General features: G+C 40.8%; 2 protein-coding genes and 2 long non-coding RNA genes across 7 annotated transcripts in view; 2 read left to right on the forward strand and 2 right to left on the reverse strand.

Annotated features, from left to right (window-relative positions):
- The window catches only part of LOC6585128 (protein Aster-A), a 42,820-nt gene extending 35,393 nt beyond the window's left edge, over window positions 1-7,427 (reverse strand). For 2 of the 3 annotated variants that reach the window (XM_032732612.2, XM_015161096.3), the window contains exons 1-2: window positions 7,045-7,427; window positions 4,399-4,458 (exon numbers count right to left, since the gene is read on the reverse strand). In XM_032732612.2, coding sequence (XP_032588503.1) covers window positions 4,399-4,458; window positions 7,045-7,412 — 428 coding nt within the window. In that variant the 5' untranslated portion in view covers window positions 7,413-7,427. Of the gene's footprint in view, window positions 1-4,398; window positions 4,459-5,106; window positions 5,479-7,044 lie in introns of those variants that run through there. The other variant, XM_032732613.2, reaches the window with a different exon arrangement.
- LOC116804550 lies at window positions 7,314-10,717 on the forward strand. Its single transcript, XR_004364544.2, has 3 exons — window positions 7,314-7,403; window positions 7,500-7,966; window positions 10,470-10,717. It is a non-coding gene; the product is annotated as an uncharacterized LOC116804550 (long non-coding RNA).
- Window positions 7,989-8,632, forward strand: LOC116804549. The gene is made up of 2 exons (XR_004364543.2): window positions 7,989-8,236; window positions 8,300-8,632. It is a non-coding gene; the product is annotated as an uncharacterized LOC116804549 (long non-coding RNA).
- A 1,305-nt stretch (window positions 10,718-12,022) lies between the features above and the next one.
- On the reverse strand, window positions 12,023-22,158 carry LOC6585134 (trichohyalin). Of its 2 annotated transcripts, none has more exons than XM_032732606.2 (4): window positions 22,070-22,158; window positions 20,828-21,354; window positions 17,451-17,562; window positions 12,023-17,388 (listed from the first exon to the last, which is right to left on the reverse strand). In XM_032732606.2, exons 2-4 carry the CDS (start codon window positions 21,105-21,107, stop codon window positions 13,329-13,331), a joined length of 4,452 nt encoding a protein of 1,483 aa, XP_032588497.1. In that variant the 5' UTR covers window positions 21,108-21,354; window positions 22,070-22,158; the 3' UTR covers window positions 12,023-13,328. The 2 variants fall into 2 exon arrangements, with proteins under 2 accessions (XP_032588497.1, XP_002010773.3); XM_002010737.4 differs by having other exon boundaries at window positions 22,029-22,121.
- Between the last annotated feature and the right edge of the window lie 3,254 nt (window positions 22,159-25,412).

Raw genomic sequence — 25,412 nt, forward strand, 5'->3', positions numbered from 1 at the left:
ATATTAAAGCAAAATAAGTAGTTTGGGCGATACCACACACCGGCGTCCCTTCCTAATCAACTGCCTGCTATCATACATTGGATACATGCCCCACTCCTCAAAATGTTCTTTAGTCTTAATTGAACTCTTACCGTATTATTTTTCGATAAAATTTTAGAGATAAGTCGCCATGTGTTTATTGATATGGCAACGCTATTGTTAATTGCAATACTACATTTAATTCACCTCTCTCTCTCTCACAGGCACACACACAGTTCAGGCGCCAGTCATGGTCACCCTACAGATGAGCTATGCGAAAACCGCAACCGACTAAAAGCAAAAAATGAAAAAATAATAATAAACAAGGGCAACCTTCCACTCTATCTAACACTCGATCTGTTGTGGCCCATTATACAATTACCCTATATTTGTAACAGTTAGCATAGGGTGTTACAAACTAAAGTGGACCTTTTGATCAATCAATCAGTCAATCTTATAGACTAAAGAAATGAAAAGCTAGAGAGCTTTTCATAATATATATTTCAGTATGTTTGAATAACGCTATAGGGCTTCCAGGCCAGAGCTGAGAGAAGCTTTAATTTTATGATGATCTATTTTTGTTCATTATACACATACATATATTTACATATGTACATATCTGACAGTTTTTCTTACATATTTATGTATGTAGCTGTGATTATTCGCTGTTTAGGTTGCATTCGACGTTCTCTACTCCACTTTCTTCACTTCAGCTCTTTTTTGTTCTCTTCACTTCATTCTTCTTATCTTCTAATGTGCCTCTCTTTTTCGTTTCTCCATTTTGGTTCTTCTTCTTTTTTCTTCAGTTCTTTCTTCTTCGATCTTTCATGTACCTTTCATTTCTTTACATCTTTTTTTGGGCATTTCTTTTCTTCTTTTTGGTTCTTCTGCTTTTTTCCATGTTCATTCTGTTCATTCCTTCTCTGCGTTTCTAATATATTGTTTGCTCTTCGTTTTTTTCTCATTTGTAATCTGCTCTGTTATCTTATTCGCAATACTTACTGTCTATTTAACTCTTCTCTTTCTTCTAACACTACTTTCGTTCTCTTCAAAGTGAAGATATTTAAATTGATTTATAGGGTATCTTCAAGGGCAGCATTCAGCACTCAAGCACTCTAGGCTACTATTATTTTTTTATGTGGGGCGTCACTTTCATGGGGCGTTTTGTTTTGCTAATAGTCTCATTAACAGATATGATATCGTATCTGCAAATGGGTCCATGGCTCCAATCGACGGGAAATGACTGCGAAGCTGGGAAAAACTCAACCCAAAAGAGAAATCGTTCAAAGTGGAAAAACTGTCTTGACTCATTGCATTTACCGCTATTTCTAGGGCTATCACAAATCTATATAGAAATTAAAAATAAAAACAATAAAACGTCACAATTGATAGCGAAATTGCGTAAGATCCAAGTGAAACATAATCAATATATATATGTGTGTATATCTGTATATCATATGCCTGTTGATAAAAACAATTATAGCGCAGAAATGAAAATTAATCTTTGTACCTTCTCGAAATGCCAAATGACTAATGATTTCCAGGTGTTCACCATTTGTGCAGATATGACAGCCAAATATGCTGTACACCTGGTCTAATGAACTAAGTAAATTATGATAGGAACATGTATGCATATACCTATATATAGTATATGCCCTATCTATCCAAATATCTACCTACCCATCGATATGAATACGTCAAGACTTATGCACAGGTGGCCTGATATACGACGACCTAGCAAACATCAGTTCTATTATTCGTAATACTAATTGCCAAGCACGGAGAAGCACCTCACGGCCTTTTCATGAGTAATAATGGGTATACACCGTATCTCGGTCTATGATGTATTCCAAGAAATTTTAAGGGGCTTACCTAGCAATTTCAATCGATTTTCTTCCCTACTATATATTGCTCATTTTTAATATCAAGTCATATTTCTACTGTTATATATCATTATGAATTATATTGGGTAGTCTAAAAAGTTTTTTCGTATTTTGCCAATAGATGTCGTTGGCGTCGTATATCTCCAGTGCTACCAATCACATTGTGTACACATTGTGGTGTTCGATTGGTAGCACTTTAAGCTTCGATTGCCAAAAAAAAAAAATGTAATTCAAAGAATTTGAAAAAAGTTACAGCTGTTCAAAAATGAGTGAAAATAAAGAAGAAATTCGCTATATTTTGAAATTTTTGTATAAAAAAGGGAAGAATGCCACGCAAGCCACTAATGAAATTTGTGATGTTTACGGTGACGATGCTCTATCAGTTCGTGTAGCACAACAATGGTTCGCACGCTTCCGTTCAGGAAATTTCGATGTGAAAGATGCACCTCGCTCTGGTCGACCAATCTTTGAAAAAGTCGATGAAATTATGGAAAGGATTGACCAAGACCGTCACATAAGCAGCCATGACATCGCAAATGAACTAAACATTCATCATCAAACGGTTCTGAACCATTTAGAAAAGGCTGGCTACAAAAAAAAGCTCGATGTATGGATACCACATGAATTGTCTGTGAAAAATTTATTGGACAGAATTAACATTTGCGATTCTTTGCTGAAACGAAATGAAATCGAACCATTTCTGAAGAGAATGGTAACAGGAGACGAAAAATGGATCAAATACGACAATAATGTGCGAAAAAGATCATGGTGCAAGAGTGGTGAAGCTCAACAAATGGTCGCAAAGCCAGGATTGACGGCTCGAAAGGTAATGCTGTGTGTTTGGTGGGATTGGAAAGGAATAATCCACTATGAGCTGCTTCAGCCTGGTCAAACGATTGATTCGACACTTTACTGTGGACAACTGATGAGATTGAAGCAAGCAATCGAAAAAACGGCCAGAACTGATCAACAGAAAGGGCATCGTATTCCATCAGGACAACGCCAGACCACACACATCTTTGATGACCCGGCAAACACTGAGAGAGCTTGGCTGGGAAGTTTTAATGCATCCACCATATAGCCCTGACCTTGCACCTTCGGACTACCATTTATTTCGGTCAATGCAGAACTCCCTTAACGGAGTAAAGTTGGCTTCAAGAGAAGCCTGTGAAAATCACTTGAAGCAGTTTTTCAAAGAGAAACCACGAAAGTTTTACACGAATGGAATTATGTCTCTAGTGGAAAAATGGCAAAAGGTGGTCGACCAAAATGGTGCATATTTGATTTAATAAAGTTTATTATAAATATTTAAAAATATGATTTGAAGTTTCATTACAAATACGAAAAGACTTTTTAGACTACCCAATACTTTAGAAGTACAAAATGTGTACTTCTAGCAATTTGCATCATTTTAAACTGCCTCAAGTCTTTATACGTTTTATATTTTCTGAGTAAACACTTCTCAAACATATACACTATATACGATTAATGGATCAGAATTAGGTTTCCCTTGAAGATGAGCAACCCAAAAATTCAAATGAAAACGGTTCCATTTAATGCGCAACCAAAATATTTTGACACAATTTGCACAGATTTATGACCAAAACATACTTAGAACATATTAAAAGACATATGCATATACAGACATATATTATTAAATATGTATGTACAATAAAAAGTTGTATAGGGCGAAAAAAAAACTGGGATCGTGCTATCAGTCACGACTATACAAACGGATGAGTGAGGCGAGATGACAAAAGAGTTTTAATCAAATGATCTCGCTCTTTGGCTTTAGAATTGACGCAGGCAGATCGAGGCTATATATAAACACACACATATATATAATTATATTTATATATGTATGTATATGAATATTATCTCGATACGGTGGGTCTAATAAATCACAGCACGACGTTTACTTAAACAATATGTCCGATAATGTGCCACACCGCACACATACACACGCCTTCTCTTGATAATCCAGAACTAGTTCACACCGATCTCCAGCTAATCATCCAGCTCTTTCTTCCTCTCTCTCTCTCTTTGTATATACATCACATACATACGTATATAAAATATATATAATAATCTATAATCCATGTGGACATTCAACTTGTTGATTTGTCATATCTGATCATATAGCTGATCAGCTTTCGACATAGCGAAATCGTTTCAGACGGTATCTGAGCAAAGGTGAAGATCACGCTTAATGACTTCCAGAAATATATATTCAAAAATTCCATTCATATTACGAATCTTTTTATAAACAGTGCCGATTGATGCTTAATATAATTGTAGTACTTAAGTAAGCTTAGCTTTAGATTTTAAATAGACCGCACTATTATCGAAATATCTTGCATAGATCGATTATCTTATAAAGAATAAAAAAATTTATTCTAAAGCCCATCTATAGTAAAGTTAAACTAATTGCACTCAGAGCTATCGTTTTATCTGACAATAAATATTGCTTATATTATTCTATTAGTTAAGAGCTTACCTGGAGTGTTTCCGTTTCGCATTGTCGCCTAGCGAACCAGTTGTGGCAAGTTGCGTTAATCTGCAAAGAAGCAAAAAAGTCAGCTGATGTCGTTTGAAAGAAGAAAATAGTTAGGACTTCCAAGCACAACCCACAACAAGTGGAATTATTTTATAGTCACAAACATAGCCAAGTTCTTACCCATAGAAGCATTATAAATGATATATCAAGAGGATATGTGCCAAATATCAGCTCAAGAGCTCAACTATTTAACGAGTTACAATAGTTTGCTACAAATAGATGTTTCTTGCTGCATTTGAATTTTAGAATAAATAACGGTCTTGCTTTAAAATCTTAACCACCACGCTGTCGTGCTGGTGTCAGTATTTGCAAACCTTGACATGGACTCAGGCATAAGCCAAAGGTTATGCTTTCCACTTTCATAACTCAAAATTACACAATCAAAAGGAAGCCCCAAAATGCGCGTTTGTGTGTGTGTGTGTGTGTGTTCTCTCTTTTTCGCTTGCATACCCGCAGCAGCATTAAGAAATGAACAAAAACAAACACAGCAAAAAGTGAGAGCAAACAATGTTGTTCGAGCGAATTCAGCGGGCGACCCGCCCTCTTAACGCATAGGCTTGCCGCAAAAGCCGACACTCACACACACACACACGAACACACATTAACGCATACACAAACACGCAGTCATTGCCGCCAGGGCGCGCTCACCTTGATTTTGCGTTTGCACACAGATTTTTGCCAAATTTTCGCAAGAGTTTTACATGCTGTTGCGTATGGTAAAAGTTTTCCCAACACTTTTTGCACTTTTTGTGAATTGTTGTTGCTGATTAATGTGCGTGTGCTTTAACTTTTGCTTTCGCTGCTCGCGGCGAATTAGCGTATTGCGGATTTCTCAGTTGCGTGTTCTGGCCAAACAAATAATTTGCCGTTGTAGTTTGTTATTATTGAATATTGCTTTTTCTTTTATTATTTGTTAAAGCGAATATTTTTGGCAAAGACCAGAGAAGTACCGCTAACGACACGACGCGCTCTGCACTCACTAAATATGTATATAAACTGAAGCCTTCTCTGCCGCTGTTTCAGCTCCTCTGTGTGTTGTGCGGCATTCACAGCAGCAGTAGCAGCAGCACTAGTACCGTTAGCAAAGCAGCTGTGCGGCTGGGTGGTGGGTTTGTGCGGGCGCAAGCCACCACCAAATTGAAGCGCACACACAGTGGAACAATTTAGCACTTGTATGTGGCAAGCGCTCAATTTGGCGAATATGCGGCGAATTGCAAGCTTGCACGCTTCTGTGTGAGTGTATGTACACATATCCTGTGTGCTGCAGAACGTGCTTAGTTGATTTCTAAAAACAATTTATAGCTCAAAGTGCTGCTCTAATGTACAAATTACCCCATTGTAGGTAGACAGGCAGCTTAGAAGAACTCAGAGAACGAGTGACCGAGCGAGCGAGAGAGAGGTATGGAGAGAGCGTATGCAAATATAAATTGTCATTGCAAAGACACATGCAGAAACACGTATGTTAACTACATACATATGTATATGTGTGCTATGTAAGGGCCCTAGGCATGGACAAGCTCTGCACAGATGCTGCTGTTTGCTGCTGATTAGCTTTGCGGTGCTCTGTCGCGCGAGAGCACCTTGCGCATGCACACACACACACACACACACACACACACACACACACACACACACACACACATATGCACCATCAAGGCAATTTATGTTTGCGAGCTTAGATGATTATGTCGACAACAGTGTTGAACAGCACGTTTATTTCCCGACAAATCTGGCCTTTTATTGAAGTGTTATTTTGCAAAGATCTAAACGGAAAGCGCTAGATTTGTTTCTCTCATATCGTGTACGTACAGGCATATATGTATGTAAGTATGCGTAGATTATCTAAATGACAGAGTACACCAAACACATACACATGTGTGTGTGGCTGCATTTGTTTAGGTAATTAAAAGCCTTTTAGTAGCTTTTAATTATGATAGAAGCAAAATACCTCACGTGACGTTAGCTAGATAAATAGCCACAATAATAATTTGTTTTGCGCGGCCAGTTGCTGGCGTGACACGCACGCATCACTAGCCGCATGTCGGCAGAATCCATAACAAGAGCGAAGGAGAAGATACTAAAGGTCAAGCTCATTAGCCGGAGCTGATGTAAATGCCGCAGCGCCATCTTACGGCTGCCAAACGCAACCTGTCAGCTCTTTGCCCCTATCTCTTTGCTCACTGTAACTGTGTGCGTGTGTGACTCTGTGTGTGTGTGCATTTGTTTATTGGGCAAACGAAAACAAAACACAAAACTCATGCAATAAATTAATTGGCAACGAGGGGCAGCCGTCACGCCAAAAAATGTGCCCAGCTGATAGATAAACAAAACGAAAACATACAAATTTTTGTAAATGTTAAGCAAATACCAATTCCAAAATGCACAACAACAACAAATTACAAGCAAATTCATTTAGTGCGCTGACCTTGCGAGTCGAGAGAGAGAGAGAGAAGGAGCGAATTGGAGCGCACCGAAAGAAATGGCTGCGCAACACGCCACCCAAACCCAACAATTCGCTGCGATCTGCAAAACTCGCCGCGCAATTGCACAATGGCGCAGCTGCTGCTGCGGCTGCGAAACACTTACCGTTCCTCGCTGGCGCTGAAGCCAACCGATGCGGTTGTCACTTTAAGCGTCTGTCGCAGCAGCGAGCCTAGTACGCTGCGCGTCGCCGTTGGCTTTTTGCTATTACTGCTGCTGTGGCTGCTGTTGCGGCTGTTGCTGGGATCGGTGTTGCAGCGCGGCCGAAAGATCTCGTTGAGCTGTGTGGGGCGTGGCGGGCGCTTGTGCAGCGGCTGTGGTGAGGCCAATGGCGATAAATCTGCCGCATCCTGTGATGGCGTCAACGAATTCGCCCGACCACGGCGATGAGGCGAAGCCGAGCGACTGGTCAGTCGGTGTGCGGCGCTGCTGCTGTTGCTGCTGCTTTGAGCAGTTGGAGCGAGGTAGCTCATTTTATTGACAAAACGCTGCGTACCGTTAGCTTTATTTTATTTATTTATTTATTTTTTGTTTTTTGGGTGACTCTGGATTTTGCGTAGGCAATCAAATCGTACGCTTTGCCGTAAGCACGGCTGTTTAGCGAATGGCGGCCGCTGCGGCTAACTGCTTGGATGCCTCCTCACCGATGCCAAAATGCGGCAAGGTGAACAAAATAAAACGGAAAACAGCAATAGCAACAACAACAACAAACCAGAGAACAAACACAAAATTAGCCCCCGCTTTCAGTGCTGACATTATCGAATTGACAAAAGAATTGGCAAACGAAATGGCCGTAAAAAACAGACAACAACAGCAAAGCAGAGCGAAAAGTGTGAAGGCGACACGCTGAAAGGCAAACCAAACAGAAATAAACATGAAAAGGCAATCGCCGACGTCAACGCTGACCGCGCGACTGCTTTGACATAACCGTTATGCAGGCACTCAAAGTACAGTCAGATAACATTACAACTTGTTAGCGAATCGGAAAAGGAAATGAACAAACTTTGAGCTATGAAGAGAAAATTAAGTAAGTCCTAGACTTCATTTTTGTTGATTTTTGCAATGTGGTAAATATTTGTATCTGCATCTCGATAAGTAAGTACAATATATCCACCTATCAATTTTTTAAACTAGTTGCTCAGCCAAAATATGTCAGAATCTTTGAAAGCCAAGAGTAAAAAATACACTAAGCATTTTAGATCATCTATTTGGACTGGTTTTATTTAAAAATGTATTTCGAATCTTTTTTACATAAATTGATTATGGTATATCTGTGAGCTTCTAAGTAGCAGCCAGGGTAAGTCCATCAACTGTCGATGTTACATACATTTTTTTTAATGGTATATTTTTTATCATGAAGAATTGATCCATTGACGGATTTTACTATATAGAATGGATTGCTGGCTGAACGAAAATAAAACATTACTGAGATTTGGTCAGAGTCTGGATGAGTTCTGTGAGTTGGCCAATCGCGATGCTCTCAGTAGGTTTCTCAAACTATTCTCAAGCGTCACAATGCGGCTCTTTAAGTGGATCTTAGGCAATTGTTGCAGCTATATTGATCCCGAGAATATTCTGCATGTTGACTGAAAAATAATCAGCTTGAATATGATGTGACCACATTATGTAAAATCTAGATACATACATAAATATTTTTTAGATATAAAACTGAGCTGAAAGTAATTAAAACTAAGGATGGTATATTTTTTAACTTTCATATTTTTCTTCTTCCGTAGAATTTTTATATAATTTTCGTAATAGGAATCAGGGGGCACAACAGAGCCCAGGAAGTCAATATATTCTAGATCAGCAGCAATGTCGTGTATCACAAAAAAATCCTAGAAAAGATGCAATCAGAGTATAGCATAGTCTGGTATTTCCGACTTAAGGACTTACTTGCTTTTAGATAGTTTCCAGTTCCACTAACAAAATAAAAGTATTTTTCTTTGATATTACTTTTGAAATTGTTCGTTTTATTTGATTGTTGTATTTGTTTTATTTTTTCTTGTTTAATTTTGTGCTAGTTTGTTATATTTTGCAGACTCTGCAGCTCGTTAGTATCATATCATATCATATCATATCATTTCATGTCATATTATATCATGTAATAGATCAATGTAATTCTTAATTGTTCACATTCATAGATTCAGTTAGTTCAATAAACATTTCTCATAGTAATTTTGTACTCAACCATCAAGACAAAAGAATAACCGAAACAACAATTTTTTGTATTCATATATGTATATATATATAATTTGTTCAATATTATATTGTATTATTTCAAATATTCTTCGAGTATCATTATCATATATATCATATTTTTTATTCTTTTAACTTTTGTGCTTTGCTTGTAATTGAAATTGAGAATTTGCTAAGGTTTATGCAAACTATGAAATCTTGTTATTTATTCATTTTTTTTTTGTTAAGTGTTAAGAGCTGTATGTGTATGTGTATATATATGCGTATGTATTTGTGTATATAGGCATGTATGAGAGCCTTGAATCTTTTGTTTTTGTATATTACGAAACGTATCTAAAGCTAAATTGAGCTTGAACATATGAAAAATTATTAAAATTATTGATGCTTAAACTTTTGACTAAACCAAAAATTACTGTTTGCTTTTAGTTAAAAAAATTAATAAATGCTTGGGTCGAATTGCTGTAAGACACTTTCGTATACCAATTTCTAGATATACATATATCTAGGTGAAGGGTGTGGAAAATAAAAAATAAACAAAAACTGCAATATCAAGATTTATCAACTGATTCATGTCTGAACTGCGCTCTGGACTTGAGGCATTGTTACTATATGTATATATGATATACGATATATATATATAGAGATACAGAAGAATCCGGTTATAGCTACAGTCGCGGAACCGTCGTTTTACCCGGAAGACGCTATAACCGCATAACTTTTGCACTATAATCGTACAGACGCTATAAGCGGAGTCGTTATAACCGAATTCTACTGTATATTTACATATATATACATATATATAATATATATATTTATGTTGATGCATTTGTTTTGCTTTTTGAAATGTTAATCAAACTGAATACAGCTCTGAATAGGCGATATACGATATTCGATATACGATATATAAACTTTATTTTGTTTTTGTTTATCATAATATTTAAGTATCGATCAGATGCTGATACATTTGGTAAAAATTGATCGATTATCTATCACATAGAATACATCTAATAAAATGAAAATCAGAGAAGGGATGTGGACTGGGTGAGGGTCTGGACTAAAGAAATGAATATTATATAGAAAATATATATACATATGTATGTATATGTATATATATGGATACATGTGTATATGGAGAGAAACGTATTCCAACTCAAGTTGAGGTCTTATATAGCTAAAGAGTCAAATATCACAACATCACATATACATAAGTACATATATATATATATATATATATATTTATATATATATATATAATATATACATATATATTATTGGGTAGCTAAGCGTTGGTCAGCTCTTTAATCTTAACTTTTCTTTTCTTTTTTTTTCAGACTTGGCCTTCCATATATTTCTTTCTCTCTCTCGCTATTTCATGTGCTCAGGAACTTAAAAGTGTTGAATACTATTTTATATTGTATTTGAATTATTTAATTTACTATATTTGAAAATGCCATAGAAAATAGTAGAAAAACTTGCAAAAATCTTCAAATATTTTTTGTTGAACAATAAAATAAAAAATAAAAAAATGGATTTGACTATTATATGTTAGATATATAAGGTATTATTGCTGTTATGTATGTATATATATGTATATTTAAATATACTTGATAGCTATGGTATATTGTATATTTTTGGGAGCGAGCCTCTAGAAAAAAGAAGAAAAAATTTTACAACAACCTTTTAACAATATTTCCTGCATTCCATTTCAATTGTGCTCTATCTCTCTTACTCTTCCTCTTCATTTATTTCCTCCTTAAAACATTTAAACATTTAATAATATTTGTTTTTTCCTAACTTTGGTTTTCATACTTTAGACAACTAACTTGGAGATCTCTCGTTGATATGATACAGAAGAAGAAAAATAAATACAAAATTGATTTATTATTACTTCAAGTCGTTCTTATATAGTCAAGATCTGTTCAGTTAGTTAGTCTTTAGCATTCGATTAACTTTTATTTAGCTAATTTCGTATTTATTTTTCACTTTTTATTTATTTTTGTTGAGATCTAAGTTTTCTAAAAAGTCGTGAATTTGAGATCTTATTAGGGATTGTATTTCAGTTTTATTTATTTAGAATATTCGCCTCGGCTTTATGATTTAGATTTTACTTTATTATTATAATATATTTCATAGTTGGATTTCTTGTTTCCTATATAAAGTATTTAGTTGTGCATTTTGTAGATTTCAAGTCACAATCAAAGATCAACTATATAGAGAGTATACGTAAAGTTCCATTTGATTTTGGCTACGATCTATATAAATAATACACTTGCAGAGAGTTTCAGAATTTTGTAGACATAGTATATGGTATAGATAGTATACATATATAGCTAATATATTATCCGGAACGAGCTCTGATATTGATAAGTCCAATAAAGGTATATTTTATATCATAGAGGAAAAATAGTTTTGGAATTGTTTTGGTCATGAATAACGATGTTATCTTCTGGATCCCATATACATAAATATATATATGTATATTCATACTCATCGGAATCGGACGGATCCCTAGTCTGAAAATTACAATTTTGTTGTGTTCAATATATCTTGAAGTACGATATCTATGATGTCCCATATTAAATCCAGATGGAACTATGGCAAGTTAGTTTGAAATATATTTCTTTAAGATATTATGAAATACGAACTATATTTGATTACCAAGTACCAAAGGCCGAATAAAAGTTTCATAAGTGATCTATTTAGCCCTAGAGTTGGTTCTAGATGTACATTTGATCTTACTTTTACTCCTTAATTTCGAGTTTGGTAGGACTTTAGGGAATTACTATATCATTTATATAGAGAAACAATCGAATTTCAAAAATAACATATGTATGTGTCTGCAAGGGTATTAGCTCTTCGATCAGCCGAAGCGAGTTCATTTCTGTCTTTTAACAATCTATGTATGTATATATATTTTATATGAATTGGGCATTGTGAATACCCTGAAAACTCTATGCGAATTGGTTGGCCAAACATTTGCACGTTTCAAATATTTGCAACAATAGATCTGATATTTTAATTTATTCTCTCAGTGTAGCAGAGCGTTGATTAACTATGACAGTCAGATTAACTTGCAGTTAATTTACTTAGTTAGAATTTTGTGATTTTTCTTTTGATTTAGGTTCATTGTATACAATTGTACAATTGTATTTCTCTTTTTGCTCGGGGATTTTTAGGGTTATATCTTATCGGTTTCTTTCGGTTTATTGGCAGCTAATAGTTGGGGCACAACAATTTAAAGCCCCCGAATTTAGGCGTGACTGAAACACAAATAAATTGCTCGACTAGTAGCTACCCTGCAATGAATATTGCGCATATAACTGTAACTTTTCAATGCTTACAATAATAAGATTCGACTCAAAGTTTTTTTTTTAATTCAGCAGGGTATACTTGACTTGTAGCTACCCTGTAATATTACATGTAGCATGTGACTGTATCTCTTTAATATTAACAATAGGTTGTTTCACTTAAATTGAGTATTACACATTCTTCTTCACAATTACAGGGTTTGCTCGACTAGCAGATACTCTATAGTTAAAATTGCACATTGGATGTAGATTCTACGATTCAGCTATCGTAATTCAACTTAAATGGAGTAAATATTTTTGTTTCTTAAAAAACCGGCATATGCTCGGCTATCAGTTACCCTGTAATGAACATAAAACACTTGAAGTTCAGAGTCTTTAATAAGTACAATTAACAATTTTGACTTCAATTATTTGATTTCTTCTTCATAATTACAGAGTATGCCTGACTTGAAGATACCCCGTTATAATCAAAATATATACTTCAGCAGAGTATTAAAATACTTATTATCAAAGAAACATATTTTCTCATATCTTTTTCTAGTAGAAGCAATGCTCGACTTGCAAATACCCTGCACTAAAATTGGAGCACTACACTTCGCACATGTAACAAAAAATATTGGACTTAAACTAGACATTTTGAATTATTTGAGAATTATAGGGTATGCTTAGCAGCTGCAACTCAGTTGACAAAAAAAGTTAAAACAATGCTAGGCTTCGTAAAAGGCAGACAATAGGCATAATAATAATAATCATAATAATAATAAGCTTGCTAATCCTATATACAGACATAAAGCTACTCTTTATAGGGTATAACTACGGCTAGCAATGTCCTACGACTAGACTAGATTTTGGACTAGATTTTGCATAATGGATCCGAATCGCTTAGAAATTAGTTTGGGCTGCGCTGGCCGCTGAATTGGTTGAATTGGCGGTCGCAACCACCGAACCACCCACTGCACCACTGCTGGAAACGGGCGAAGTACCGGCCGTTGAATGGCCACCCACCGCCGCACCGATGCCCCCAATGCCACTGATGCCACCCACCGTCGAGCCGCTCGTATGCATGGCCAGGCCATGCTGCACATTCATGCCCGTGAGGAGCTCGTGCTCAGTCTTGGCCTGCCTCAGCCAGTTGCGCAAGTCGCGCGTGCGCTCCACCAGGCTGGTGGTGTAGTTGACCGCCCGTGGACTCTGCGACACGATGGTGTTGGCCGCCAGGATGGCGCCGCCCATCGAGCTGTGCATGCGGCCCGCTGCTAGCTGACGGTACGTCTCCAGGCGATCGGCCAGGGTCGGTATCGACTGTGGTGCATGGACCGAGGCGGCGGCCGCTGCAGCAGCGCTGGTGGTGGTGCTAATGCTATGATTCGAGCCGCTGGCCGTGCCGGCCATCGTCGTGGCCATCGACGAGGACTGCTGGCTGCTCAGCATATGCGACCAGCTGAGCTCGTTGGGCGAGATCAGCGGCATGGTGAGGGCCAGGCCGTGCGACGACTGCGATTGATGGTGGTGCGGCGGCGGCGGCTGCTGCAGCTGCTGCTGCTGCTGGTGGTGCAGCTGCTGCTTCTGGCCAAGGATGTCCAGTATTTCGCGTATCTCGGCATTCAGTATCTCCAGATTCTGTATGCACTCGTTCGACTCCTGCTGAAAGTACTCCTTGCGCTTGTGCAAGTCCGCGCCGCTGGCAAAGTCGGTGCTGCTGAAGCCCGAACTGGAGTGGGAGGAGAGATCACTGAGCGTGGTGGCATCATCCTTGGGCTCCTGCTCCAGGCTCGGCTTCTCCTTCTCGTAGATGCGCAGCAGGCTCTGCTCCAGGTGCCTCAGCCTGATGACCTTCTCGCCGAGCAGCGCGCGCGTCCGATGCAAATTGACTTCCATTTCGGTCAGTTCCTTCTCCTCCTGAATCAGCTGATCGAGCGAGTGCCTGGGCGCGCTCATCGTCAAGCTCTTGTGTCGCTGCTTGATCTCGCGCTGGCGTGCACGGAAATTGGTGCGCTGCGTGCGCAGCGATTCCTTGGCCCGACGCACTGAGTCCCGCTCCAGGTGTATGCGATGCTTGAAGAACTCCAGCTCGGACCCAACCACCGAGCCAACCACGGCCGCATGCTCGTTGGCCACAATGTCCGTGAAGGGGTACCGCAAGTGGTATGTGGTATCCAGCGTGTGCTCCGGGAACTGATCCTCCAGATCCTCCAGCTTCTGCAGCTGATGCCGCAGGTTCTCAACGGGCGTGCAAGGACGTTCCACCTGCTGCAGTTGCTGCTGCTGCTGCTTGTTGTAGTCGGAGTTGAGACGCGATGTTGAGGCGGATTTGGTGCGCGAGAAGAGTTTCTTGCGAGGCACCGTTAAGGCTTTGTTGTTATTGTTATTGTTATTGTGCTCCTGCTGCTGCTGCTGTTGCTGCTGTTGCTGCTGCTGCTGCTGCTGCTGCTGCTGTGCCTCCGAGTCCGAGTTGCCGTTGTCGCTGAGCACCAACGTGGTCGATGGCGCCGTCAGATACCGCCCCTTGCTGTAGTTGTTCGATAGCGTTGTGTCCGACTGGCTAAGCGAGGTGTTGGCATCGTCCTGCAGCTGCAGCTGCTTGATATACTTGCTGGCCAGACAGACGCTGGCTGCCTGCTTGCCCAGGTGGCTCTTTGGGGGCACTGGCGGCTTCAGCTTGACGTCCGTGGTGGTTGCCTGCTCGGAGTAGCTGAGCGAACGGTTCTCGCTGTTGCCAATGGACGGCTTCTGCGACAGCGAACGCTCAGTCTCCGAGTTGTTCGTCTGCAGGTGCGGCTCCAGCTGCGCCTGGACCTGCGCCTGGGCCTGGGCCTGCGCCTCACGCCGGCGACTGCGTCGCTCCAATGACAGCTTCACATCGGTCTTGAGCCGCACGTACTTCTCCTTCAGGCAGCGATACTTGTCCTCGAGCAGACGCTTCTCGCAGCGCACCTTCTCGTAGAGGCGCTCCTCGCCGTTGTCGCGCAATCGCTGCTTCTCCAGCTCCAGCTCGTGGTTGAGCTTGTCCCGCATTTGGCTCAGCTTGGTGGCATGCTCGCGCCGCAGCAGCTCCTGCTCGGAGCGCAGGTCGCGCTCCAGTTCGTGCAGCAGCTCGGCATGGTTCGACTGCAACGTGGCCATGCGCGTCTTGTGCTCGCTGACCACCTGGGCGCGCTTCGTTTGCAGCTGATGCTCCAGCTGGTCGCGATACTCCTCCAGCTGCAGCTGGAACGCCTCCTCCAGCTGATGCTGGTGCGCCGTCAGACGGAGATCGTACTCATGCCTCAGGCTCTTCAGGCGCACCTCGTGCTCCCGCTTCATTGCCTCCATGTCCTTCTGCAGCTGCTGCAATGCGGCCGCCTCGTTCAGCATTTCGCTGCTGTGCTCCTTGTTCTTGAGCAGGCCCACCAGCTTGCTGGCCATCTTCAGGCTGCGCAGGCCGAGCTTCTCGCTGGCCAGCTGGGCCTGGGTCTGCGCCGATTTGCGCTGCAGCTGCTCCAGCTCGTGGCTGTGCTTGCTGTGCAGCTCGTCGAGGTCAAAGGGATTGCTCGGATTGCTGCCGTGCAGCGACTCCTGCTCCGACTTATTGATGATGAAGCTGCGCACCGAGCTGCCCTTGGAGTCCGAGTCGGTGTCCTCGTACAGCGGCTTCACTGTGGCCGTCGAGCTCTCCTTCAGCTTGTCCAAGTAGCTGCTCGTCTGCTCCACATCCTGCTTCAGCATCTGTATGGTCTGGGCCTTGGGCAGGCTGATGATCCGTATCGGCTTGTTCGAGTCACTGATGAAGGGGTTCAGGCTGCACATGCCGACCATGGCATCGGGATCGGCCAAGTCCTCATCCCAAACATCATCGTCGTCATCGTCGTCATCGTCCTCGTCGTCATCGTCGTCGTCTTCGTTGCTATCGACGGCCACTGCCGCAGCAACGGCATTGCCGTGCCCCAACGCCTCGTCCTCATCATCATCCTCCTCCTCCTCCTCGTGGTCCACCTCTTGCGCAGAGGCCTGCTCCTGCTCCGCTTCCTCCTCCTCCATGGACTGCTCGGGCGATTGCTGCTGCTTGCGCGCATTGTCCTCCTCAGTGGGCGAGGTGCAAATCCGTTGGGTCTCCACCAGATTGAAGCGCACGCTCTTCTTGTCCTCCACCACCACTGCATCCTCATCACGCTCGTAGCGCCTGCGCATGTCCGTCAAGCTGGAGTCCCGCAGGATGCCTTTCACACCACACGCAGTGCTGCCGCCCTCCGTTGTCTCCAGCTGGCGGCGTGACTTGAGGAACATGGCGCCCGTGCCGGATAGCTGGAACGAGCCTCTCCTCGGTTGTTGCTGTTGTTGCTGTTGCTGTTGCTCTTGTGGCGGCTGGGACGGTTCCATGCTGCCGAATTTCATGGCCAGACTGATTTGCTGGTTCGTTTTGGCCACCTCGAAGCGTGTGTTCTTCACCGGCTGAAAGATGGGCCCGAAGCTCTTGCCGCGCGTCTCCAGGAAGCGACTGACTCCACCGCTAAACCCACTCGGACCCGGAAAAGCCGATGCGCCACCAGTCGTGGTATGTGTCTTAGAGTTGCCGGCACCACCAGCACCATTGGCACCACCGGCACCACCGGCACCACCGGCACCGCCAGCACCACTAGTCGCAGCTGACGTTCCAACCGTCTGGCTGCTGCCATTGTTTAGGGGTGAGCTCATGTCGTCCAGCAGCTCGTCCGTTCCTTGCATGCTACGTATGCCCGAGTCCAGCTGCGACACATCGTCCGAGTTATCAATAATGGGTGTGGCACCACCGCCGCCGCCACCACCACCAGCAGCACCAGCAGCAGCAACAGCACCAGTTGCCGTTGCTAGCTTCTGACGCGTCTGCTCGACCAAGTCCCGATAGACCGCGTCCAACGGATGATCCCACTGCGATTGCTTTGTGCGCGTATTGTGATAATAGTGGCCGCCTTTTTCCTCCGAATAGCTGAGTGTAAGAGTTGGAATTATTAGATTACCGATACATACAACCAGTCGAAATATACCCACCAGATCTTCCACTCGGAGGGCAGTGCGGCCATAAGCCCCTCTTTGGCCAGATATAACAAATGGGGCTCCTTGCTCGGATCGATTCCAATCAATGTCGCATAATCGTTTATCTCTGCAAAGGAAGTCGATTGAATGGAAATCTTTAATGATTTTCGTTTTACAATTTGAGTTTTCGCTTGACAAGTTGTGTCGGAATAGTTCAAATTACTGGGTAGAATATTCTACCTATACGATATGTGAATTTATTTCAAATCATGAAGACTAGATGACAATTTATATATATATACATATATAGCCTGCTAGAGCTATGTATTTAGAGACTAAGAGAATGTATTCAAACCTTTGGCTTTTGGGAGTAGATCACATACTTTACTAAGCAAGAGGGGGCTGGGATTGCCAAAAGAGATTTATATATACATTTATCTATGTATTAAAAAATTTGATACCAAAACTTTTGTCTCTAGCTCTTATACTTCTCGAGATATTGAGAATTGAGATATAGATTATCTTAAAGATAAAGCACGCGCATCTAGAGGAGCTTCTATATTATATGATAACCAAGAAGACATATGAATGTATATATATGCATATCGCCCATAATTAGCTGTATATAGCGCGAGGCACTTCAAATATGGCGCCCGCAGCACAAAAGCGTTTGAGCCTTGGCCATTGTTTGTGCAGTGACCCACTGAGGCATGGACTGAGAGTGCTCATACTTTGTATGCCCCAAGAGCTATTAGCTGTGCCACAATGAGGCCCCTTTAACAATTAGGAGTAATGAAAGCAGTGCAAACTGTGTCACACCCACAGCCACAAGGCATGGCCACAGCCTCACCTGCTCCTGCTTCTGCTCCTGCTCCAGCTGGCGCTGTTCCGCCTGCTTTGTTTGAAGTGAAGTGAAAAGGAAATTTGAGCAAATATATTCCTTAGGCTTTTCAATAGCGCTCAGCTTTCAGTATGAATAGCTTTGCGGCGCAATCGGGAATCTGAATCACGGGCTCAAAAGAATTCTTGCAAGCGCTTAAAAATGCCATTTGGCTTAAACAAACGAAGCCCGGCTAAGAAACGCGACTGAATGCCAAATGACGTGGCCTGCATTCTGCATTCATTCTGAGTCCGCTCTCTTCTTTCTTCTTCTTTTGCCCACACACACTCTCCCGCTCTCCCTCTCTCTCTCTCACTCCGGCTCGCTCGCTCTTATTGATTGCAGGTGGCACCACCTGTGCAGCACCTGCAACCACATTCATATCTCAAGCAGCGGTCAGCGCTCGTTGCCTGGCAACCTCAAAAGCCATGAACAATTTGCGTTTTGGCCAACATTTTGTTGCGTTTAGGGTGGCTTTAGGGTGGCTCGTCGTCATAGCAAATCATGGACACATACACACACACCCAGACACACGCACCCACACACACACACCCAGACACACGCACCCACACACACGCATAGCTACTCACTCAACTCTTCAGCACGCACAACTTAAAATTTTCTTTCCATGTTTCAATTCCAGCGTTCCCCTATTCTAGCTGTTTCTAGCAGAGAGTGGAGCACACATTCCCAACGCATTTTCAACATTCACAACATTCAATTTCCTTTCATTATTACTCTTTTTCACGTAGGGCCCAGTTCTCACCGTTCCGCAAAGGTAATGCGCATTGAAACAGCTTTAAAACACTTAAAAACTGTCTGCTAAATTGCGTCCATCCCTTTATCGTATGATATCATTAACATAAGCCGCAAAAGCAATTTCTTGGTTCCACATCACTCTCCAATCCCGTCGTTCCCCTATTTTGATGGATTCATTTTATGGGTAAACATAGATTACCTTCAGTACATCCATCGTTTCTTTGACACGCAAAAGCAAAATTGAGAGATTACAGTCGGAAATTGTTCTTCAATTCCGTCATTCCACTTGGTCGATACAACCGATTGAGACTGAGCACGCCAATAAACCAACTAAGCAGCTTACTCACTTGTATTTAATGGAGCTCTTTAGAAATTCATTCTGCTCCCCTTTCACACGTTCCTCGACTCAAGTTACGCAGTTCCGCAATGACGGCGTTTCGCTCATCGATGTCCTCGAAACAGCTGGCACGAACTAAGCTAACTAATTGACGGACTTCCGAGCCAACTACCCGGGTATATATACATACAATATATACATATATAAACCTTATGTAGATAGATCCATTTTCAGTTGACCCATTAACCGGACTCTGAAGGACACAACATGCCAAAGTAGTAAAAAAAATATAACGTACACACATCGCATTCGCATTTGCCATCTGCGAACATATTATATTTCATACATACAGTAATCACACGCTAATTGAGACAATATTTCCAATTAATGCGACAAAGCTTTTATTGCTCGATTCCTATATCCTATATCTATAGTTATATGTTAGCCATTGAAAGTCAAGTTCCAGTCTTAGTTTGAAGTATTCTCGCTTATCGTGTGACTACTGTAGCGCACAACACATAGCGGGTGGGCTTGGTCGCCTGCTGCGCAACAAATAGCTCAATTAAAGACATGCTAATTGGGCGCAGTCTTATTAGTTTAAAACTTTGTCCAATTGGAAAATTAATTGCAGCCAGGAAAACTTGCCGTGTTGCATCATAGATTTAATAACTAAATTAAAAACAAATTGGATGTTGGACTAAAGCAAGAGTTGCTTCTGTACAGAGTGCTATAAAAAGTTGATGGACTGCTTTAAATAGATTTTGATGTGGTTTATAGATATACACACATATATATTTAGATTAGATGATTCATATTGAGGTGGCAAACTCTTTTAAATATTTCAGCAGTTAGAATTGATCGATAACTTAAGCGGTTGTTGAGGTATAGCTGATGCAAATAGTATTCGCTTCTTGTCTAGAGTCTATTTATCATCCTATGTCAATCAATTATTAAGGTAGGGTGTGCTATATATATATATATATATATGTATATGTATATATTGTGTGTGTGCATACATCAATAAAGTATCAGTTGACCTTGCTGTTTCCATATGACAATTGGATTATATGTGACTAGCTTTTCCGGCTTTGCTCAAAATCGATAAGTATCGATCGACAATTTCATAGCATTGCAGTTAGCCTTTTTGCAGATTCTCTATCATATTGCTAATTCTCAAGGTACTTTGCCTTACATATGTTAACATGATTGACATATGTTTAATCTCTGTTAATACAATATTAATTGATATTGTGCAGTTGCCTCTTAAGCAGTTAGATTAAAGGCTTATCCATTAAATACTTTAACATTTCAAATACATTAACAGTCCATTAACCGCCCATTTACAGCATGCTGTTAACATACATACATAGGTAATCTCACAATTGCCCTAGATACTCAGCTCTTGCTTCGACTTACCCTCGGATGATGGTAAACAGGCTTCATCGAAGACTTCCTTGCAGATGACCGAAGACGTTGTCGTTGACGACGCCGACGCTGACGCCGTTGCCGGCGCTGACGCTGACGCCGATGCAGATGCCGATGCTGACGCCGTTGCTGACGTCGCTGCTGGCGTTGTGTAGCCCATGCGTTTGGCTGTTGTTGCTGCTGTTGTCAGCGTCGTTGGCGTCGTCGCCGGCGTTGTGGCCAGCGATGCGGTTGCCGAGGAGTTGCTGTTGTTGGCCATTGCCGCTGCCATCGTCGCTGTCGCTGCCGCTGCCACCGTCGCTGCTTTTAAAGCCGTTAGCTGACTTTTTCGCCTTAGCGGTTTATTATTAAATTCGTGCTGTTTTAATTATGGCAAATTATGCCGTCAGATGTCGCCAGCGTTGCATAAGTGTGCAACGGCATCCTATACATATGTTTGTGAGTGTGTGTATGTGTGTGTGTGTGTGTGTGTAGCCGTCGCAGCGAATTAAGAGCTTAGAGCGAAAATCGAATGTGACCTAAAAAAAAGAGCAGCAAAAAGGAAATAGGGATAACTGTTAGCTGCAGTCGAGTGAAGTTGCTGGGAGAAAAGAGCGAGTGGGCGTGGAGCTGGAGCGTTCTGGGCTTTGTCTTGCGCTGCGTTTGTTGCTCCGACTGCCTGGCAACAGCAGCAACACCAACACCAACACCAGCACACGCACATACACATACACATAGGCATGTGTGTGGAGCCTGAAGTCTAGTTTAGAGCGAATTTCTTATTATGAATTAACTTTAGCTACACACATACACACACACACACGCACACACCCGTAGCGAGGCGAATTGGTTGCGCAGGCACAACAACAAAATGCTAACGGTATAACGGTATTGATTTTTCACTTGTATTTAATTATGGTATGCCAGCCGCAGCCCCGCCCCGCCTCTCAACGACCACTTGAACAGCAGCTATACACACACACAAACGTACGCACACGGACATTAGACTTTTGGCAAACATATTGCAAAATAGTCAAATAAAAATAAACAAAAAACAAACGAAAAAAATTCACTTTGCACTTTTGCCATACACGCACACGCACACGCACTTGTATATGTATGTCAGCAGCAAAAATAAAGCAAAAAAATTCTATTTATTATCTATCTATATATATATATAAATATATATATATAGAGAGAAAGATTTATGCACTTCTTTAGTTAAGCTCTGGCGCTTTTAAAGCCAAAACCGACCGATTCGACTGCCCCGTTCTATTTGGCTATGCGAGTGTTGTGCGTGCGTTGCCAACTGCAACGAATGTTGCCAATGTCGCCCATGTTGCTAGGCGATGCCCTTTTAATACAGCCCATCCTATCGAGTGTGATTTCATCGCTATCGACCACATATATCGATAAGTGCTCAAATAAGCATTGTCCTTTGCGCCTTTCGGGTGTGTGTCTGAATATTGAACTAATTGAATGGGCCATCGGTTGTAGGTCTAAATAGCTGTGGTTGTTGTCCATGATAGCCTGTTCGCCTGTGTGTATTTTTAGTGTGATTTTGATGGTATATGCACTGTCTGTTGTTGTAAAATTTTTGTAAGAATATTATATACAAGTCAAACAATTTATATCATTTTCTTTTAAAATTGTTTTAATTTATATTCGTTCACATATACAGTGTTATGCTTAATGGTGTATGTATTAGCTAAATGTAGTAATTTAAAATATCTTTTTAGCTCTGGTTTGTGTCTTACTAGGGTTAGTGGTGTTGCGCTTAATTAGCGTTGTGCTAGTTCATCTTTTCGCCATTGCTTATTTTAGTACTGGGTGTGTGTCTTCGATATTTCTATGCTGCTAGTGGCAGGATTAAATGTTTGAAATGAAGTGAAAATGAAGCCTTACTTGAATCGGCTGTGAGCTTTACTAAGCAAGCAGCCTTTTTTAGTTAGTATTGACGACTACTTCTGGTTAAGCGGGTGTCTTTTTTTAGTCTGAAATGGGCTAAAACTTAGCTAAGTAAGCGAGTAACTTTCGTCCAGCAAGCCGCGTATTGGTGGTTGTATCGACTTAAACGTACGCTCAGTTGATTAAAATAAAATATATGGCGTGCTTTTAGGCGCAGTTGAAATTATATCAGATTGAGATACTTTTAATGCATGTTGAAGTATATGTAGTTAAATATAAAAATAAATTACTAGCCCAATTGAAACTAACTTTATTCATCTATCATATACATATATCTTAAATCAAATTTATTTATCTATTTTTATGTAGTTTCGCTCGGTCGTCATATAACGCTTGAGACGTTTGTTATGCGATTTACAACATGTTTTATGTATGGCTGTTCTATTTCGTGTTAATTACAAATAACACTATAAATTTTTGCATATTTCTCAGATATTTTGCATTTTACATTGCGGCGCTGCCATTAGGTAAATGCCATCATAAATTTTGTTGCCAGCACCCGCTCAGGCCGTTTACGGCGGACGGCGGACGGCGAACGGCGCACGGCGCACGGCGGGTGGCTGGTTTAGGGGAATGGGCGTGTGAGCTGAGGTCAGGGCTTCCGTGTAAATCAATGCCAATAAATATATTATTGGCTTGCATCGAACGTTTGCTGCGGTTCGTTCAGATCTTTTACGCTTGGAGATGGCACGGGTTGCACACGCTGCTCCCAAAACCACGAATCACGTGACACGATATACACGACATTTTTTGATAATTAGTTATTTAAGAATGTGAAAATGGGGTTTACTGTAAATTAACAGCCATATACATCAACTGATATATGTACCGATCATTTTTTTATTATCGTATGATATTGATATGGCTTATCAGCAGCTTCGTGTCACGCTCTCATCTTTAGCTATTTGACATCGCGTAAGTAGCTGATAATTGAGGCTGTAAATGCGGCTCATTGAATTTCAAAAATGAGAAATAAAGAAGCAATATAAGCTGAAAAAAACAACATAAAATGAGTGAGCACTTTACAGCTGGGCATATCCGACTGTCTGATGCTCTGTAGATCAGCAAATCAGGGCTAAACAAATACAAAATGAACAAAATTATAAACAAAAGTTAATTGTTAAAGAAGAAAAGAAATTCTTTGGTTACATATGTATACAAAATATTATTTATATGAGTGTAAAAGTGTAAAGGTGTATATATATACACCTATGAAGAGTGTGCCTATATATCGACTCGAGACTATGATCTCATGATCTCTTTTAATCCTTCTTTCCATCTCGTTTAAAGTAAATATGCATATAAGGAGGTACATTTCCAGCCAAACATTGTACATGTTATACCCTGTAATATACATAGACGAATATATATACATATGTATGTATAAATATATGTATAAATATATAAACTTACGTACATATACAAATTGCCGCTAAAGTGAGAAAAGCTTTCAATAGAATTTAATGTGAAATGTTGATATGCAAATCGCATGTAGTTGAGCCCTTGTTGTTGTTGTTGCTGTTGTTTGTTTACTTTATTTATTTATTAATTATTTATTATCTATTTTGCTGTCGTGTTTGCATGCTGCGGCCTTTATTTTTTTTTCTCTGTTTCGGAATTGGAATATATTTAATCTATAATGCGAATAAATGGCAATATTTAGCTGATCCACAGCTGAACGCCCACGAGTTCGTTTCGTCTCTCTCCCTCTCTCTCCGTTTCTCTCTCTGTCTCGCTCTTGCTGTCCAGCCCCTGCTGGCCCTGGCAATTGGCAGGTCACAATTAAAGCCACATTTATCATACGCCCGGTGTTACACGCGAAGGAGCTAGTTAGCCAAGACAACAACCCCCTGCCGCCGCCACAGCCCTACACAGATCACACCACCCCAACCTCTTTTATTTGGATCATGTTCGTACATGTGTTTGCTCGTTGGCATTTGCTTTTAAAAACTCGCTCGTTGACATGTTTATGCATGCGCTGCTTTTCACTAGTTATCGATAAATATGCACACACAAACACACACGCACACACACTCACACACATTCTCGCATAGCTCTCTTTCGCTTGGCTTATTAATAGCTTCTGATACATCAAAACTAAACACTTATTGGCATCGATAACAGTTCGCGCAACGGTAAATGGCAATTAATCACTCGATTGGTATTTTAATGCCTGCGACATTTCAATTGCGAACCAGTTCTTTCTGCTAGTTCACAGCAGCAGCAGCAACAAAATGTGAAGGCAATTAATAAAAAAAAGTTGATTTTTAGTGCAATTTCTGTTAGTTTTTGGCCATTAATTTGCGAACTGGTTCATGCTTAAAGTTCATGCGAACTAGTTCTTGTGAACAAAAATTTTTCAATCAGATTGATCCATTTTTGTTGTTAACATTTGGCAAATAATCGCGAAGCATTATTTCATTTTAGAGTCAATTGGTAGTACAGTGAACGACTTGCAGATACCCTATAGAAAATGTTAGCTTTATTTGAAATATTTTAAAAGCATTTCTTCAAGGCCTACCCAATGATATGATATGATGATAATTATAATTTTTTTATATATTTTTTTATTTTCATTTTGAACTATTTCAATTGCAATCAATAGCTTTGCTTGCATTAAATACCACTG

Source organism: Drosophila mojavensis, unplaced genomic scaffold (genome assembly GCF_018153725.1).
Source record: "Drosophila mojavensis isolate 15081-1352.22 unplaced genomic scaffold, ASM1815372v1 contig_136, whole genome shotgun sequence".
Classification (NCBI taxonomy): Eukaryota; Metazoa; Arthropoda; class Insecta; order Diptera; family Drosophilidae; genus Drosophila; species Drosophila mojavensis.

Coding starts and splice junctions, on each gene's coding strand:
- LOC6585134 (XM_032732606.2), bottom strand. CDS start 21,107: ATGGCAGCGGCAATGGCCAACAACAGCAACTCCTCGGCAACCGCATCG. Junction 17,563..20,827: donor CTGTTTACCATCATCCGAGG/GTAAGTCGAAGC, acceptor CTTCCTTTGCAG/AGATAAACGATTATGCGACA. Junction 17,389..17,450: donor CCCTCCGAGTGGAAGATCTG/GTGGGTATATTT, acceptor TCTTACACTCAG/CTATTCGGAGGAAAAAGGCG.